Source organism: Mobula hypostoma, chromosome 9 (assembly GCF_963921235.1).
Source record: "Mobula hypostoma chromosome 9, sMobHyp1.1, whole genome shotgun sequence".
Lineage (NCBI taxonomy): Eukaryota > Metazoa > Chordata > Chondrichthyes > Myliobatiformes > Myliobatidae > Mobula > Mobula hypostoma.
Window position 1 is genome coordinate 111,847,937 of NC_086105.1, and position 18,897 is coordinate 111,866,833.

The window sequence follows — 18,897 nt, forward strand, 5'->3', positions numbered from 1 at the left end:
CAGTCAACTTAACATGAATATTGTATGTTGACTATCTATTACATTGCCCAGACTCTTCACTGTCCATCTTTCATTTTCGGATCTCAACATGAATACATCCATTTGAAAAGGGCCCAAGTTGTTTGTGCTACAGAATTGGTCTCATAGAAGCCAGTTCTGACTGACTGGTTCTACCTTCCATATCCAATGTCACAAAGTAACATTGGAGATAATTTCAAGATCAGTGTTTCTCTTAAGGTCACTTGGCCCTTCAGAGGATTCTCTTACTAATTCCATGTATGATAACTGTGGAGGTTTGATCATCTTTAAGGAATACTGTTGACTTATGTGTGTGCTTATATAAAATGAACTTTGAGCATTGGACGCAGAAACTTTTGCAATATATGTCAACTTTTGACTGAGTTAACAAATTTAATTTATTTATCAGGTAACTCACATGTTTCTTTTTCTGTATTTTATAGAAATTCCTCAAGGATATTCTTATCGGTCCCTCCCAACATCCTTCAGTAGTCATTACCCCTACCTCCTACAGCCTACAGCTGCCGCTGATGCTGATGGTTTGGCACCAGATGTACCATTGCCAGCTGAATCTTCGGAGCCCATAACCTGTTCTGATACTCCATCCTCACCCGATGTGAAGCCCATACACTTGCATTCCCCAGCAGCACAGGAAGACTTGCCGCCCAGCATACACACAGAGCCAATTCAGATCAAAGTGCAATGTGAAGATTTGATTGACCTCGAGGACAACAAAACTCAGTGTGACCGACACCTTGAGCTGCAAAGCAAACCCATGCTGTTTGCTGGAGAGGTGGACAGTGAACCAACAGACCTGACCACAGAACCCAAAGCCTCACCTGTTCTAGAGAGCCAAGAGGATCACCAAAGCTGCCAGTCACCTTACCGGACAATAGCTTGCACTACCGAGGTGGAGGCCAAGACAGAGCTGCAACAAGTGCAGGCCGGCTCTCCTCTTGGTGACTATCAAAGCACTACGACACATTCTGAGGTGGTGGAGTCAAAAGCAGAGGAACTGCCCGAGCATGACGACTGTTACTTTAAGACCGAGAAGGTGGACATTGAGAGCACTGGTGAAGAGGGGCTACCGGGCGCTCCTTCGAACACAACGGAGTCTGACTTTGAGCACTTTGAGATGAAACAGGAATTGCTGTGTTTTCAGATCCCTGATAGTCATACCCCAGAAATAAAACCAGATGATCCTATGGCTGGAATGAATGCTCTGGTGGCTGCTGCCGAGCTTCCCCAGGCGTGTTCGATGGCAGTCCAGCCCACCCTGCCCGCTGTTCTCCCAATGCCTTCTGACTTCAGTGTGGCTGACAGCTCCTCCCTCATTGGCATTGCCTTGCTGAGTGAAATCGCTGAACTTGAACTGGAACGGCGCAAAACAAGTGAGATCAGTAGACGTAAGTAACCTCTTTTTGCCTTTTCTTCCCCTGCCCTTGGGGATTCTATATTGTATTATGAGGAATTGAATCAGTGTTAAATGAGGCTCAGATAGAAAAAAAACTGCAGTTAACAGATTACATACACACACACATTTACATGTGTGTGTGTATACACACACACACACACACATATATATATATATATATAATAAAACCATAAGATATAGGAGCAGAAGTAGGCCATTTGGCCCATCAAGTCTGCCCTGCCATTCAATTATGGGCTGATCCAATTCTTCCAGTCTTCCCCACTCCCCTGCCTTCTCCCCATATCCTTTGATGCCCTGGTTAATCAAGAACCTATCTATCTCTGCCTTAAATGCACCCATTATATGTATATAATGCATATGTATTTGTATATATTAATCAGCTAATATAATATATACATTATAATATGCACATCTAATACCAAATAATTATACGTTGTCCATCCACAAATGATTGGACGTGTTGTTGAATTTTTTTTTCAACCTTAAGAATCAAATCTACGATCTTCCAATACTGAAAATGTCACTTTTGAAGATGACATGACACAAATGATTATAGACTCTCAGTCAATAAAATTTAGACCTATTTTGATAATTATTCATAACACTTTATATTTTTGCTGGGAAGAACCACTGCAGTCCCCTTTCGTAGCATTAAATGAGCACTATCCGGTACACCATTATCAATGCAGAGAATCAGAGCACTCTGATTCTGTCACCAGCGTAGGGGTTATTGTAACGCCTGTAAAGTATTGCATGATTTAATTGAGATGGAAACAGAGAGGCTTCTAAAATTTGAAATTTTAAATGCAGTAAATTAATAAATATTTTTGTTTGCTCACATTTCTGTGTATCCGGTGTTGCCTTTTCTTAATTCCATGATTTAGAGTCTGTCAGCGTAGAATTTCTTTCTGCCTGAGCCTCCTTTCAACTAATTTGATTCGTCATAATATAAAATCAAGAGACAGGACATTAAATAAATTGGATTGCTAGTGGTGTGCTTCAAGATAAATCTCTGATATTTGATGTATGGTCACACTCTGCTAAAATGGACTGGGGATGCTTATTTTCCCAAGTGTATAGTTAACACATTGAAAAAAATAGACAGGAAAAAACTAAAAAAACTTGGAGTGAATCCGTGCCAATTACAAACTCTCCGATTCCACTGTCAGGCTGAAAATCAGGATGTCAACGTCACTTGATGGGAGTTTAATTCCAAAGACTTCAAGTGGCCCAAAGGTCTGACGTTGGGGGGGGGGTGATTGGGTGTGTAGATGGTGCGGGGGCTGAGAGTTAGAACAGGGTGGATGAAATAGGCACTGGCTGAATGTTGAAGAGAAAGGAAAATCTTTCTGCCTCACTATGCTGCATTTTGTCTTATAAGCTACATTCAATATCAGGTGCTATTTTAGTTCAACAAACAAAAGAATGACGTCCAGAAGCATTTGGCTTTGAACACAGGTGTTATGGGTACAGTTGACATTTAGAGCCTGTCTCTGGTTGCCTTCAGTCTCATGGAACTGAGTGGCTTGTCAGGCCACTGACACACGGGTTTGGGACTGGGGTCAAGCATGGGACCCAGAGGTAGCAGGGTTACTTCAGTGAACCCAGATGGGTTTTTACAATGGTCCAGAACCTCATGGGGGTCACTTAGTGCTGATACCAGGATTTTATCTAAACATTTTAAAAACTTCCCTAAAAAAAGATTCACAAGCTGCCTCACCAGGATTTGAACTCAAGTTCTCTGGTGTATTTCACCAAGCCTCTGGACTATTGTTTCAGTAGCATAGCCTTTGTGGAAACACACTATGGCTATTACACAGAAATTGGATATATTGTCATTCCTTTTGAAAGAAAGGTATTGTGTCTAATACTGAGGAAGAAGAAGCCTTTTAAGAAATTAAGTTTCCATTTCTGGTTTCCTTGAAGGCCCTGAAGGAGGAGGGACCCACTCGGACTTAGAAAGCCTTCTTGCTGCTAGCACACAAGCATTGTTGATGGATTCCATGCCTTTGCTTGGAATCGAAGTTCTTGGAGATACCAAGAGTGGGCCAGTGACCATCAGGCTCCCCCGGGAGCTAAATCCAAACAAAAGATACAGCTGGATGCAGAAGAAGGATGAACCTGTGAGTTAATTATATCAAAACTAAAGCCAAACTGAGCCACACAGTAACACACGGCACACCAGTATTATCTTTCTGAAATTATAGAAAGGATAAAGTTTTGCATTTATATGCCATTTTCACAACCTCAAGAGATCTCGTTGCCCTTTTTGCCATTGCCACATTTTGCTTAAGAGTAGACACATGAAATACCGTAACCAATTTGTGCACCGCAAAGACTGTAACTCGACAGAGATTAGTCAATATATTTGAAGGGCAGTTTGCCAGCAGTGCAGCAATCCCTCAGTTATGCAAAGAACCATTTCCTTAAATTTTATGCTCATTTCTGATGTGGAACTTGAAACTAGAACCATATACTATTCAACAGTTCATCCACTAAGCTCAGTTAACACCTTCTTTCACATAAAGAACACAGTTTATTTAAATATTTTTATATGAGCTTTCAATATTTGCAGGCCATACACATTTTACTCCATTTTGCTGTTTATTCCCTTTGTTGGTAAATGTAGGTAAAAGACTTTTATCTAAATTACATGTACATCTGCATGACATGAAGCACGCTTCTATGCTAACGTATTTACAGTATTTAGAATACATTTAATTATCACTGTTTGGTGGAGAAAGTTTAAACTGTTGGGTCATTCAACCATAGAACATAAACTGTAGGTGTCAGAATGAACCTTTACTCTTAACTGCTAGTAAAATATTTGTATGTGGAGAATACTTTACAAATTCCCTTTGTAGTATTTTAATTTCTCATCTGTGGAGATATTTACATGGAAATTAGACTGGCCTGATTTTACGTCTACATCGTTTTTTCACCTGTTTTGAAGTATTTGCCTTCATTTCCTGTTGAAGTCCCACCTATGAGGAAATGGCTCCAGACATTTCCTGTCACGATCGAGGTATCATTTACAATCCCAGCACAGGTATCATTTCTACATCGCTATTTGTGCCTTTCAATGTGCATGGCACTCATAGCCACCATGTGTCAGGAATGGCATCAAAGATTTGCAGTCTACAGCCAGTCCTGTCTCAGATTGCAGTGTGCCTGCATTGCACATCTCTGTGCTCGATGATCAGAAAACAGTGACCTTGCTGCCCATTGTGGCGCAGAATATTTCCATTGCTCAGTGTAATGGTCTCCATGAGAAGAAGCTAGAGCCGGTTCCCCTCTCTCCACCCACCCTTACCGCCACCTTCCATTTTCCCACTCCTCCAAGGCAATGTGTTTGCCTGTCATGGAGGATAGGCATGAATAGAACTGAACCCTTTCTCCGCAGGCTGTGTACAGCTGACCCAGCAACTGTGGAGTCTGGAACTAGCTCCTGTATGCAAACATGCAACTCAAATTCCAAGACTTCCAAGTTCGAGAGAATTAAGGCTGTGATTTCTTTAAGATAGAATGACCCAGCTTTGTGATAGATTTTCTGTGACCCCCAAATTGATATTAAAATGATGCACAAAACACATTTAGCACACCAAATAAGGGGGAGATCCAATTCCTTGTTTTGCAAGTGTAGATTCCGCTTCAAACACTCATGGCACCTTCCAGGACTTTCTCTAAGACAATGTGTTTTCAAATTTAGATGTTCTCCATTAAGTCTGCCATTGAGGGAATGGATGCTATGGAGCTGGATTACAGGATGAAGCTGGCAGAACTTCAGAGGAGATACAAGGAGAAACAAAGGGAACTGGCCAAGCTCCAGAAGAGAAGGGACTCTGAGTAAGTGACTTAGCTTCAAAAACATCCCATTCAGAAGCCTGCAGATCACTGCCAGGTTGGTGTTGCCTTGCTGTCACCTCACTAAAATCCTCACAACTAACGGAGAAATGTGAAACCCTAGAGAGTCGCCCTTTCAATCACAATAAAGGCAGCTACAGCACTCAGTCAAGCAAGAATAAAAGGCATACTCCCAGTTTAAGCCATCTTCCCGGCAACAATAATTAACATCCAAATTAATAGTATCAAAATGACTGTAGCCTAGACAACTTGAACCGGGAAAAGTTTCAAGACAGGACTGGTCGGTAATGTGACGTGAAGTGGAGGTAGGGTCAATTTATTCACTAAATTAATACTAGGCCTAGAAATAGTTTGCCTCTACAAACAGCTTAGTTACTAAGTCACATTCAAAATAATCCTTATTGTATTTCTGTAGAGAAAAACGGGATGAGAAAAGTAGGAGTTTATCACGGAGAGGACCCGGAAGGCCACGAAAGAGAAAGCATGGCTCAAGTGCTCCATCACCGCATGTTGATAGAGGGAGAAGTGACAGCAAGAGTGGGAAGTAAGTTAATGCGTGAGAGAAATGGTTCATCGTTGGCTAGCTGCGTATTGGCCTCTGTTGTCTGAGCAATCAGAGAGTGCCAAATGGCTTGAGCAGTATGGCAATTTAGCCCACTATGCCCCTACTGAAAGCATCAGCAATCAACACCTAATCACTTCCACCTCTCAAGCTACCTCTTGGGAAAAAAATCCTAATCACCCTGGTGTGGTAGAGGGCTGCTGGGGTGGGGACAGACAAGCAAGACAGGGAAGCAAATAAAAAGCCAGCACTCTACCGGAGTGTGAGCCTTAGAGAATTCAGAACCAGCCGGCACCAGGCCACCTTTCTCTTTGCAGCCGTGTTTCATTTTCCCCCCGTTACTAAATGGTGTGTCCATTCAGCAAGGTTTCCCCTGTTCACCCCTTGACGGCCTATTCTCGATTACCAGGCATGGCAAGGGCTTCTTGCTGTCAGATGAGATGGAGATGGGCGATGGAGCCAGAAAGAAGGCTAGGACTGTGAACCAGGATGAAGAGGATGAGACAGAAAGTGTGAGTGTCAAAGTGAAAAGGAGAAACCGAATGTGGGACGAACAGGATGCATCTTCAAGCTTTTCACATGAGGTGAGCCACTGGAAGGGAGGAAACTTCAGGAATGTCCTTTGATGACCTGATTGTTAAGCTATTGACTCATTTGTTTTGCCCATGTTTTACAATAATAGTTCAGTAATCCTGGCTGTTTGTTCAGTCAATTTAGATAGCGGCATTTCTGAAATGATAAATCATTGAAGTTGCTCTTCAATTAATTTGATTACGATCGGATGGAAGTGTGTGATGTGAATGCAGCCTGTGTAAATGCATACCAGAAAGAAACAGAGACAGTATTTTGTAACTACCCATTTTCAGAAATCCCCATCCCACCCCCATTTTTAAGACTATCTTGTCAAGGATACTTACTTACTGCCTGTAACGCTGCTGGCATTTAGGGTAGCAATGAAGGTCCTCCATCTCTAGCAGTGTTCAGGGCTCCCTTTATCGTGTCAGTAGCTTCCTACTGTCAGCCATGCAAGTCCCAGGTGAAGACTCAGGAATACCGTCGCACTCAGCTGTTAGAAGGATTCTTCATTGCTGTTTCCGTAAGAATTTTGTTTTACTAGTCAGGGTTGTTAGCCCTGAGCTGAACCCCCAGCCTGGAGGACCAGTGGACCACACTTAGTCTGACCTCTACCCTTTGACCTGTTTGGCATGGGTGACCCCGCCAAGAGCCAAAGCATAAAGCCCTGTCTCCAGCCCCAACATAGCTCTCCGGGTCATTGAGGCATGCAAGCTTCCAAACTACGGCAAGGTTGTGATCCTCTTGGAGGTTATCAAGGGTGGGCATCTATGAAACAATGTCGTATGAAGTTACGCCTGTCGACATACAGTATTCATCTCATCATAATTCAGTACTTTTATTCATTGCTTCATCCTGATGAACTTTGTCAAGAAAATCTCGATTCAAATTGGCTTGTGTTTACTTTGCATAACGGTCTGAAATATTCATCTAATTGGTTGCCCATTATATATCTCATGTGATCTCCTTACTTTCAAAGTCATTTGCACCACACTGCCATGTTAAAATTACATCTAAATTGTCTTTGAGCTGCTCCAAACCAATGAATATTTAAAATAATCAGCATGTAACAATGAGAATGATTGCACAGATATCATCACTCATTTGAGGTTATAGATCTTAATAATGGTCACCTTCATATCCTTATCACTCTCCTGCATGTAATTCTCATATTGGACAGCATATATTGGTCGAGCTGCTTAAGTCAGAAAAATGAATTTGATAAAAATTTTCATTTTCTAATGTTGTTTGCAGAGTGGAGATTACTCCAGGTATGAGCATTTTCTCTGATGTAGTTCCTCTGCTTACTGCTGGCAGACTGGAAAGAATTTCTCATTTTTTTATCTGTAAGGAAATCCTGAGTGCAAGTTTGAAGCTTACATTTCTGATTTGTCAGCCGATAGCAAGCAGAATGAATGTTTCAGCAAAGTTTTTATTATTTGGCACTCTTCCTAAAATTAAAAAAAAAGGAATATCAGCAGTTTCTCAAAGAAATGTGATGCAGTTTCTGAGTGCTGCCTATCAGAAGAGAAACTCTGTGAAGATGATCAATGTAGCAGTGAAAAAGGAGCATATTCTCTCTCCTTCATGGACACTGGCACACTACGCCATATGCCAATGGGACTATCTCACAAATGACAGCCATCACATTCCAGTTTCTGAACGAAGAAAAAAATTGCATGTACATTGCATCTTTGAAGATATCAGAGTATCCCAAAGGGCTTTTCAGCCAGTGATGTCCCTTTGTGCAGTCACTGTAGGAGGCTCACTAAGCAGTGTGTTCGGGTCCCATAAGAACAATAAAATTACGTGTATTATCGTGAGGTTGTCTAAGCAAAAATGATTTCATACAGGAGTGGGGCATAAGATCAGTGAGAAAGCTAGCCTACCTTTCCCTTATTACTACACAGTCAATTTTCCATCTCCTATGAATACAGAGGTAACCTCATTTGGCAATGCAGCATCACCTTAATGTTGCACTGGAATATCAGCCTGGTGTACATTTTAAAGTTTGTCAGGTTGTATTGGTATCTTCAACAACTGAAAGATATTAAGCAACTGAGCCTTTGCTGGCAGTTAAAATATTGACCTTCACTTGGTTGGTATTTGCTGCAACGGAAGTGAAGAGTGCAGAGCGAGCACAGACACTGGGTTTCTTTGATCCCATGCTAAATGCTGTGGAAATTTAAATCCATTGATAACTACTCTCATCTAAATTGTTAAAGATTCCAGAATATTTCAATCTAGACTTCACGGATTCTGTCTGCAACCATTAGCCATTGTAACACACACAAAATGCTGGAGGAGCTCAGCAGGCCAGCCAGCACCTATGGAAAAGAGTACAGTCGACATTTTGGGCCGAGACCCCTCATCAGGACTGGAAAGAAAATGATGAAGAGTCAGAGTTAGAAGGTGGGGGGAGGGGAGGTGTGACACGGTGATGGGTGAAACCGGGAGAAGGGGGAGGGGTGAAATAAAGAGCTCAGTATTGATTGGTAAAAGAAATACTGGGCTGGAGAAGGGGGAATCTGATAGGAGAGGACAGAAATCTGTGGAATAAAGAAACGGGTGGAGGAGCACCAGAGGGATGTGATGGACAGGTAAGGAGATAAGGTGAGAGAGGGAAAAGAGAATGGGGAATGGTGAAGGAGAGGGAGAGGCATAAGTGGAAGTTCAAGAAATCTATATTCACGCCATCAAGTTGGAGGCTAGCCAGGTGGAATATAAAGTGTTGCCCCTCCAACCTGTGTGTGACCTCATCGCGACAGTTTAGGAGGCCATGGACCGACATGTTGGAATGGGAAGTGGAATTGCCTTCACCATTCCCCATTCCCTCTTCTCTCTCTGACCTTCTCTCCTAACCTGCCCATCACCTCCCTCTGGTGCTCCTCCTCCTTTTCTTTATTCCATGGCCTTCTGTCCTCTCCCTCTTCTCCAATCCTGCATCTCTTTCACCAATCAACTTCCCAGCACTTTACTTCACCCCTCCCGCAACCCTTCCCCCTCCCGGTTTCACCTATCACCTTGGGTTTCTTCCTCCCCTCCTCCCCTCCTCCCCACCTTCTAACTCTGACTGCTCATCTTTCTCTCTCCAGTCCTGATGAGGGGTCTCGGCCCGAAACATCGACTGTACTCTTTTCCATAGATGCTGCCTGGCCTGCTGAGTTCCTCCAGCATTTTATGTGTGTTGCTTGGATTTCTAGCATCTGCAGATCTTCTCTTGTTTCTGATTAGCTATTGTAACTTCTGGAAACCATCGAGCTTCCAGAGTCAGTATAGCATGCCAACAGCTTTTTAGCCCTGTTCCGTACATTTTTGGACTGTGGGAGGAAACCAGAGCTCCAGGAGGAAACACACGCGGTCATGGGGAGAACGTACAAACTCCTTATGGATGGCGGCAGGAACTGAACCCTGATCTTCCAATCACTGGTGCTGTAAAGCATAACGCTTACTACTAAGCCACCACGCACCCCCCCCCCCGTCCCCACCCTCATGGAAGAAATCGTAATACTCTCCTAATATGTAGAACATCACAGTTCAGTATCTCCTCAATATCCTTTGCTGCATAAAGAGAAAGCCCAGGTTTCTAACAATTAAGATTTGAAACCAAAACTATGAATGATAATGCACAGAAGCTCCAAACCCAGTCTTCTATAAGAACATTGACTGCTATTACATTGTCACCAGCTTCCAAGTAATTACGTAGAAATAACAATTCAACGTCTTCTTCTCCTCAAGTGTATTCTCATGGTCCTGCTGTTATTGAGGACACCAGGTATGTTGAAATGAATTAACTTGTAATTTCCTGTTACTTTAAACCCAACAGAGTCACGGCCAGATTAAGTTCAAGAAGAAGAGGAAGGTCAGTGAACAGGATCAACTGGCAACCAAGCTGCACCAAACCCTCTCGCTAACTAAATTAAAGTCACCCTTTAAGTTTGCAGATGGCTCGACAGGGAAACAGAAATGCAGCACGACAGACAGCTGTAGGCACCTGGTATCTCATGAAGACTTTTTGGGGAAGGATGGAAGGAAGATATTGCATAAGAGCCTTGGTGGCTCACCAAGCATGCTCTCTTCCAAAGAAAGTAAAAACAAAATGGCGGCCAAAGGCAGGAAGTTGGAGTCAAGTTCAAAGATCAAGGGTAGGCTGAAGGCATCCCATTCTCCAGCGAGGTCTGAGGTCAGCAGTTACTCCTACAGTAAGTTCCATTTTTCCCAATTACTTGAAGTGTATTTCTTTTTTTCTATACCACATATCCCTATGTTAGAAGGGTCCAAAATGAAACCAGCTATTATCTGAAAAGAGGTTTGATTACTATGTGTGGAAATGCAGACTTTAAAAAAAATTCAGTGCCTTTCTGATGTAGAGAAAAGCATCCTGCACACTGAGATGAAGTTCCAAGTCTTGCTTCCATCTGGACTGCTGGAGAGTCTCAGATGAGGTTAGATTATGGGTGCCTTTTACTGCAAAATGTATCCTTGAAATTGGCACTGCTTTTAGAAATTCCTTAAAATAATTATATTGCTGATTTGATTGCGGTGATTCTGTGTGTGTGTGTAAAATTTCAAATTAATGGATGCCAGCACTGGGAAATGACATACTTTCCTGTTTTGCAGTGAGTGTTAACATTCCAAAGGCTTGGTATGATTCTGGCCAGATGGAGAAAGTAGCTTCCAACCACACCTGCCCCCACCCACCCATTCTGGTTTAACTTTGCAATCAATTTGAGACTCTACACTGGCAGCCAAGTTACTGTTGCCAATCAGGCAGCTTTTAAGGGGATAGAAGATTTTCATTTCCTTTGAAATTTTTGTGAATGAAAAGTTAATTGGCCTCTACATGAGCTGATTGGCAATTTGAAAATCCATCCGAAGCGTCAGGGGGCTTCTTGTGTCATTTTTGTGTCTGAACAGATAATGCGGTGCCAATGTGTACAGTTGTAGGTTTGAGTAATCACTGAGGTTTTTTTTTAGTCACTGCTGTTTAATAGTTAAAAAGCCAAATTAACCAAAATCCTGCGAATGATCCCAATAAGGTTTAGCTACTGCAGTTGGATGTCTTAAATGTTACATCCATCTATTTGTGCTTTTACTTGCAGTGGTTACAATGTAACAGCATTATATAATAGTTACCCACTAGACTGCAAATAGCTGCCATTTTTTAGCAGCACTTGACTGACCTGGTGACTTTGGGGAATACATGTATTGGTTGGTGTGCAAGACAAGTTAGCAAGTTGGCTTCAGTTTCTCTGTGCTGAGAAGAAAAAGCAAATCCACTCCTGCCCTGCTCCTAGTCTCTCCCTAGTGACCTTAACAGGAACAATGTATGAGTGGACTTTATGGTGAGGACAGGAGTGGCTGCAATTGTAATGCACACCACAGTGGATAATCTTAGCCAGACTAACTTTCCAGATTGACAAAAAATGAAAGCCATTTTTGTGATAGATTTAATGGGAGAAAAATACTATCCCAGTCTTACTTTGAAATGAGCTTGGACTTGGAGAGGACCATAAGCAAATTAAGGAAAAATGTGAATTACTCATTATTTCTGTTGGTTTTCATTGGTTTAAATTAATTGGTAGCTTTAACTGGAGGAAAATTGCTGAATAACTTTGAATGTAATCATTTTCTCAATGTATTAGCACACAAGATTAGTTTTCTCAGTACCACATTTGCACATATAAAAATAATTGTTATAGATTAATTGTACTAATCTGTCTTCTGCCCATCATTGCAAAGAGTTGCATTTCTATTGCAAATTTCTCAAAGCAGAATACCCCAACAATTTACCCAACATGTTAACAAGCAAAATTGGACTCCAAGCTACAAAAGGAGATGTTAACACTTACGATTAAAAGCTTGGCCAAAAGAGGTGAATTTTAAAGTATCCTTCAAGGACGAGGTATGGAGATCTTTGGGAGGAGCGTTTGAGCATATGGTGTTGATCTTCAAGATTGTTTAATGTCATTTCCTGTACATAGGTTTAAAGGGTTGGAGGACATTTTGGAGGTAGGGTAGGATGAGACCGGGGAGGGATTTGAATGCACGCTTGAGAATTTAAAAATTGAGGCAACAAATTATAGGTAATAAATTAGTGAGTGTTGGCATCGTATCCTACTGCAATCCCAATGTCAGACCTTTGGCAACTGAAGGAAACCTGGTCATTTAACATTTATGTTTCTTTCACAATACTGTGGTATGCTGAGGCTGTAAGTGGTGACACTGAGTGCTACCTTTACCACTGCAGATACTGACACAGAGGATGAGGATGAGGAGGAGTTGGGAAAGAATGAATGGCCACTGCAGTCCACCTCAAGTATGTCTGAGCGATCGGGCTCCAAGCAGAAGGCACCCGCTTTCTATGGCATAATATCAAAGAAAAGCAAGGCTTCACTGGGCACAAAGCAGGCCAAAAGACTTGCTTCTGCCACCGGAACTGTGCGATCACAGCGAGCGACAGACAAGAAAAAAGTGAAGCACTTTGCCTTGCTGCTGGAGGAAGCTGAGGCTGGATCCTCCTTCACTGACAGTTCGGAGGACTCATTCAATCAAGGTTAATAGAAGTAAACCTCAGGTGTTGAAAAAAGAGATGGCACAAAGTCGTGACCATCTGGAATTTGGCAGTGTAGGCTGCCCTTTTCTAACTGTGATGTATTAAATATTGGCTCTTTTGGAGCCTGTATCCAATAGGTTATTTCCTAAGTCCTTTTTTTCCTTGGCATTGGCCTCTTGAGAGGCTACAATGAACCACTGGAATTGTAAATTGAATACTTTGTGTGTGTGTGTGTGTTTTCCCAATGTTTGTACTGCAATTTGGTGCTGAAGCTTAATTAAACATGTTAATTTCTTTTTTAACTAAATGAGTGTGCTTTGTCTCTCTTGCTTTGCATCTGCTTTTAATTTTTTTTAAATATAGTCTCCTTCTAATAGATGAAAGGGCATTTCACTTCATTCCCACTTGCAATAGAACACTCTATTATTCAGATATCCCTTTCATGTCAGGCTGTTTGTAGGAAAAGCAGCAATGTTGGTTTTCTTTGTCTTTATTTCTTAGAAGCTTGCTGGTATCGCCTCCTCTAGTTTCTAATACATCCTTGAATACCCAATAATTTCAGTATTCCTTTTTTTGTTTCTTCGTTTTCTGTTTTATCGGTTCAAACTTTTCCCCAAAGCCACAAAATGAAAGATGTATGTGAAAGCATCAGAGCTTGAATATTCTCCTCTGGAGTTGATTGGCATTTTCTGCTTGGGCTGATTAAATAAGGCTGCATCTGCATTTACTGAAGCACTCAGCAAACGCCCCCGATGAAAACCAGAATATTATGTAGCGTTGGGTGGGAACTCATATATAGGAATAATTATTAGCATGTCATTTTGTAAAAAACCCTATGAAAGATCTAATTAATATATTTAACCAATTTGAAGGATTTAGAAAGTTTCAAGTCAATAGTGACATTGTGGAATTTTAATTATTGGCTTGTGTTCAGCCTGAGTGTAGTATAATGCTGCCAAAATATGTTAAATATGCAGAGTAACTGTACATCCCTGTATTCCCAGTTTTAAATTGTCATTGTCCTTTGTAACGGAGTATCTGGAGACACTAGGCTTTCATGAGCTTGTTTCCCAGATATTTTCAAAGCTTTGGTATAGGTGACTGGTTTTCCAGTACAATAAAAAGGCCATTTAAAGTTCTGTAATCATGTTAAATTTTAGTTAAACTGAAAAAGCTGTCACTTTTTAATTTAACATGGGATCTCATAGACTTTTAAAAATTTAACAGTCTGATTCATTTGTTGGGCCGATGATGTATTTTGAGACAACTGTCACACCAGTTGTAAAATTATGTCACAGTTTGAAAAGCAGCTGCCTGATATTCACCTTATCCCCGATAAGCTTGGAGAGGTTGAAAGTTTATGTGTACTATTTTTTTTGAACAAAAAAATTCTGTACATGGTAATTAAAAAAAAATAAATGTGTAAACTGTATTAATATCTTAAAACTGTTGTTTAAATAGTATCATTCCAGGGAAGATTTGGGGTTGAATGCCCCTTTTTTATATAAAAATGGTGAATCTAAATTAAACAACTGCCCACTTCGTATCAGTATTTTGCACCTCTATTCTGTTCCAGAGTGTAGATATTCCAACTCATTTATACACTGAGTTTGTTGAATCATTTTTTTATATTTTCAGAGGCAAGTCCCTTCTGTGTAATGAGCCAAATCCAATTGAATGGGAACAGGAGGGTATTTTGTTGAGCAAGGTGTATCTTTTGTATCAACATGGTTGCTGCAAATACCCAAATTCACAGAACTGGACTTGCATTAGGACTAGGTGGAGACATAACAGCAAGCAACCACCTGAAATCTTCAGAAAGCTAGAACCCATTGCCGGAAACCATTTTATTTTTTTTGAAATGGCAATGGTTAACACTGTTGGCTAGATACTTGAACTCGGCTGAGCAAAAGGTTACGATTTGTAATGCTAGTTCAATGTAGTAGAAAAGGGCAGATTATTTTTGGTTAAGTATAAATCATAACCATTCCAGAATATCAATTTGAACTAGGTTGAGATCAAAATGAACTGGAATTAATAGAATATTAAATATAGACATTTCTCATTAAAGAAGCAAGTCAAATCCAAATCTTTTGCTCATCCATTTGAACAAAATTGTATGCACCTGGATGATACAGTTCTGTGAGAATGGCTGAGGTTCATTGAACCTGAATCTTTTGGGTATTCATTTTTTAAAACATTTTTGGAATGTGAACTATTCTTGAACTTTTACAAAGGAAACAATGCCAGTTGTAAATAATCCAGTGGTCTTCCTTCAATCCTACTCCTGTTTTGCAGTCAACATTGTGCCAAAATCCATAAATGCATGGTTGCATTAACACATCTTGAGTCAATAGTCTCTGTACTAGACAGTATCCTTGCCATGGCAATGAATTGATCATTTCTGCAAGTCTGCCTTAGAAAACAGCCCACCGTATGTGCATGTGGATTTCTTGAGTGCTCTGAGATCAAGCAATACACCCATAACAGATTTAGGGGTTAACGTACTCTGCTGGAGTGTAGCAAAATGTTTGTACGCTCAACAGAACGAGCAAGAGAGAAGTAGGATCACTGGCTTGTCATATAATTGGCAATGGTACATCGATAGCAAAGTTGCTTTCTTGAATTTTTTTTGAAAATGTTGCCTACAAAAGGTCAGAAAAGGGTTGCCTGGTATTGTTATTAAAGGGCAAAATATGTTACTAATTGCCTTAAGGGATATTTGGGTAATAGGGTTCTTTATGGCTGTCCCCTAATGTCAGTACTAAAACAATAACTGGCTTTTCTAGATTGCTCGCTTTCTCCTTGCAGCTGCTTGACACCCCTTCACCTTTGACCCCCTATCCATGATGCTTGAATGTCTATCGGTATCTTGCATTGCACTCGTGCTGCACTAAGAAGCAAAGTGATTGGCTGGGAGTAGGGCAGACACCACGCAGTGGGGTCACTTTCCATGGCAGCAGAAGCTTGCACTTTGTTATGTAGGTAGGACAATCACTTTTTTTCATGTGACCTATGAACTCTGACTTGTCATTTTTTTTTGTTTAATAAGTTGTACCTATACAAGCATATTTAAATTTTAATGTTTTGGGAAAGCAAATATCCATTTTGCTGTTGCAATTAAAGATATTGTTGTGATAAAATATATAAATTGTTACCATGACAACAAAAGACCCAAAACTGTTCGAAGTCTGCCTACACACAGCCTCCTTTGTGCGCAGTAGGCTTGCTTGCTTTTACCAATGAGCTGTGATGTGTTTTTTTCTGAGAACTACATGCTCAGAAGAAAGCTTTCTTTGCTTAACATACTTACGCTGCTCGATATTTCCTTAAATAATAAAGATGCTGCTAACAGTCGGCTTTCTTAACATTACTTTTCCCTAACCAATTTTGCACTGTTTAGTAGGTCTAAACTGTCTGTAACATTTCAAAGCAAAATCACCAAAAATTGCTGTTAACCAGTAAAATTTCATCGAGTGGTGCAAATATTTTGAAATATGCATAGAATGTAAGTCAAAGAAAAGAAAATGAATGTTGATGTCTCTGTGAGATGGAACATGAATGTAAGACACATCTGTAAATTTAATCCTTGGACTAAAAGGTGCCCATCTGACAGCTACCAATGGTCAAAGGACTAAATAAGATTTGCATTATGGAATTCCTTCACACAAAGTTATTTAATTTCTTATCTGTTTTATATCTATGTGCTGTCAGAAATGTGGGTTGAAGGAGTGGAGAGTGCTGGTCCATGGAGGCAGATGGATTTTGATCTGGTTCCGTCAATTGGAATTCGTGAGGTGAGATTATCCATTCTAATCACCTGTTTGACTGAGGAATGGATAATCTTTCACCCACTCAGAATCCTTGTTAATATTATGCCTGCCTTTACCTTAAAGTGCCAATAACCTAATCATGTTTAAGTACCAATGTCACATAACCTACAGATGATAGGGCGGAGAATTAGGATGTCTTAGTATTTTGCAAAAAATCTGAAGAACTTTAGTCTTATTGTCCATACTTTAACATTTCTACTCCAGTCTCATGAAAGATGCATAACTGATGACAAAGAGACCCAAAGCACAAATTGGATTCATTCTCCAGTACTTTCAACCCACTCTCTAGCGTTCATGGTTTTACTACTAGTAACTTCCCACTTTTTTCAACGTAGATTACACCTCTGAAGAAGAGGATTATAGGAATGACTGCAGTGATGGTCTTTCCTCTCCTGCCTTGGACGAGAGTGGCCTTGGTTTACTAGCCAGGTTTGCGGCTAGTGCCATGCCAAGCCCGATAATGACGCCACCATTATCCATTGTACAGCTGGAGGCAAAACAAAAAGCTAAAAAGAAAGAAGAAAGGCAAAGTTTAATGGGTAAGTAAATCTCTTTTGCTTCAAGAAGATTAGTGGGTGTAAGACTGAAACGTCGCTTTATTATATTTTAATTGCATTAAAACAGCATTGTATGTCACCCTAATGTTGTTGGTAATGAATTCCATATAGGTGGTGTTCATCAGTTGTAAGGTTCGCAGAGACCTGTTTTCAAATTTACTTGAGGAACAGGTCATTGTGTCAGTTTTAGCATGCATATTCTATTGACCTATCATGCACTTTTGCATAAGCAAATATGCTTTCGGTTGTGACCTCAGCAAATACAAGCAGCGCTCTTAAAGCTTTTGGAGAGTGCTTCTACTTGCAGAGTGGATAATGTGATGAAGGGAGGATTGCAAGAATGTGCCTAGATTGCAAAATCAAAGCTCTTCGTTCAGGGAGCTGAGGAGAGCCACCTGGACTACAGCCAGCCACTCTCTGGGATGTTTATACAGAAAGTAATGCCACTGACTATAATCAATGCCTGCACAATGGGGGAGGCTTCAAATCCAACAAATCCCCAGTGACCATTCTGCCTGTGGGCGGACGATGAAGTAGATAAGGTATCCCTGAGCTTGAAAGACCTCCTGAGTGCCACGGTGAGCAACTAGCTGAGAGTTGTGCCATGGAACAGTGGCAGCGGCCTGTAATAATCCTTAACAGAGGAGTCTTAGAGGGACTGTGGCCCTGACATCTCTGATCAAAGCAGTTTCTGCGTCTGTATTTGAGGCTGCAGAAGGTCACAGATCTCACTGAAGACAAAGAATGTTGTTTGCGCTCCTTCACATAGTTTAGTTTCAGAGGACATATTATTGTCCTGGTTGTTGTATGAGTAGATAAGAACAGTTATACAGTATATCAAATCAGTAGGGTTGAAAATAACACTTGAGACAAATTTTGGCTCTTAAATTATATAGCTGATATCATTCAGAAACAGTTGTACACTAGGAAAATGAATTCTAGTGTTAACAAAACTATGACTGAAATGTGAGAGGATGAAATTTTCATACAGTGCTCAGGTGCCTAAAAATGGATACAGTGTTGTTCTGCTTTGGGTTAAGTCTATTTTCAAAGTCATTTTCTGAGTGAGGCATCCTTTGTGGAGAATGAAATGTTAGCATTTCAGTTCAATGATGTTTCATCAGTTGGTGATGATCATGTAAGACAAAATAAATTCTGGTTATAATTCTAATCTGTTTTTTAATTATCATAATATAACCAGAAATAAACAGAGCAAGATCTTTGTTTGATTGACGTGGCTCCTCAAAAAGTATGTAGACTAGAAATTCTGTTGTTCAAAGTGATATTCTTGTGCACAGGGTATTATTGCCAACACTTCCGTTCATAGGCATGTGTGGCTGACACCAACGCAAGGACTACCCTCTTTCTAAATTCCTCGCCTAATATTGCCCTGCATGAGCCAGCCAAAGGAAGCAGCTTTTTCATAGGTTGCCAACTCCTGCCTACTCTACTGGGGAATCAGTATTACTCTCGAGGCTGCAGGGGTGACAGGAGTGGTG

At 40.8% G+C, this 18,897-nt stretch overlaps 1 protein-coding gene across 9 annotated transcripts in view; it reads left to right on the forward strand.

Annotated features, from left to right (window-relative positions):
- tnrc18 (trinucleotide repeat containing 18) overlaps nucleotides 1-18,897 on the forward strand; it is a 227,082-nt gene that overhangs the window by 160,860 nt on the left and 47,325 nt on the right. For 8 of the 9 annotated variants that reach the window (XM_063058917.1, XM_063058919.1, XM_063058918.1 and 5 more), the window contains 8 exons: nucleotides 462-1,424; nucleotides 3,380-3,576; nucleotides 5,163-5,299; nucleotides 5,733-5,861; nucleotides 6,289-6,463; nucleotides 10,279-10,654; nucleotides 12,703-13,008; nucleotides 17,177-17,380. In XM_063058917.1, the coding sequence (XP_062914987.1) occupies nucleotides 462-1,424; nucleotides 3,380-3,576; nucleotides 5,163-5,299; nucleotides 5,733-5,861; nucleotides 6,289-6,463; nucleotides 10,279-10,654; nucleotides 12,703-13,008; nucleotides 17,177-17,380 (2,487 nt within the window). The remainder of the gene's footprint in view (nucleotides 1-461; nucleotides 1,425-3,379; nucleotides 3,577-5,162; nucleotides 5,300-5,732; nucleotides 5,862-6,288; nucleotides 6,464-10,278; nucleotides 10,655-12,702; nucleotides 13,009-17,176; nucleotides 17,381-18,897) is intronic. The other variant, XM_063058921.1, reaches the window with a different exon arrangement.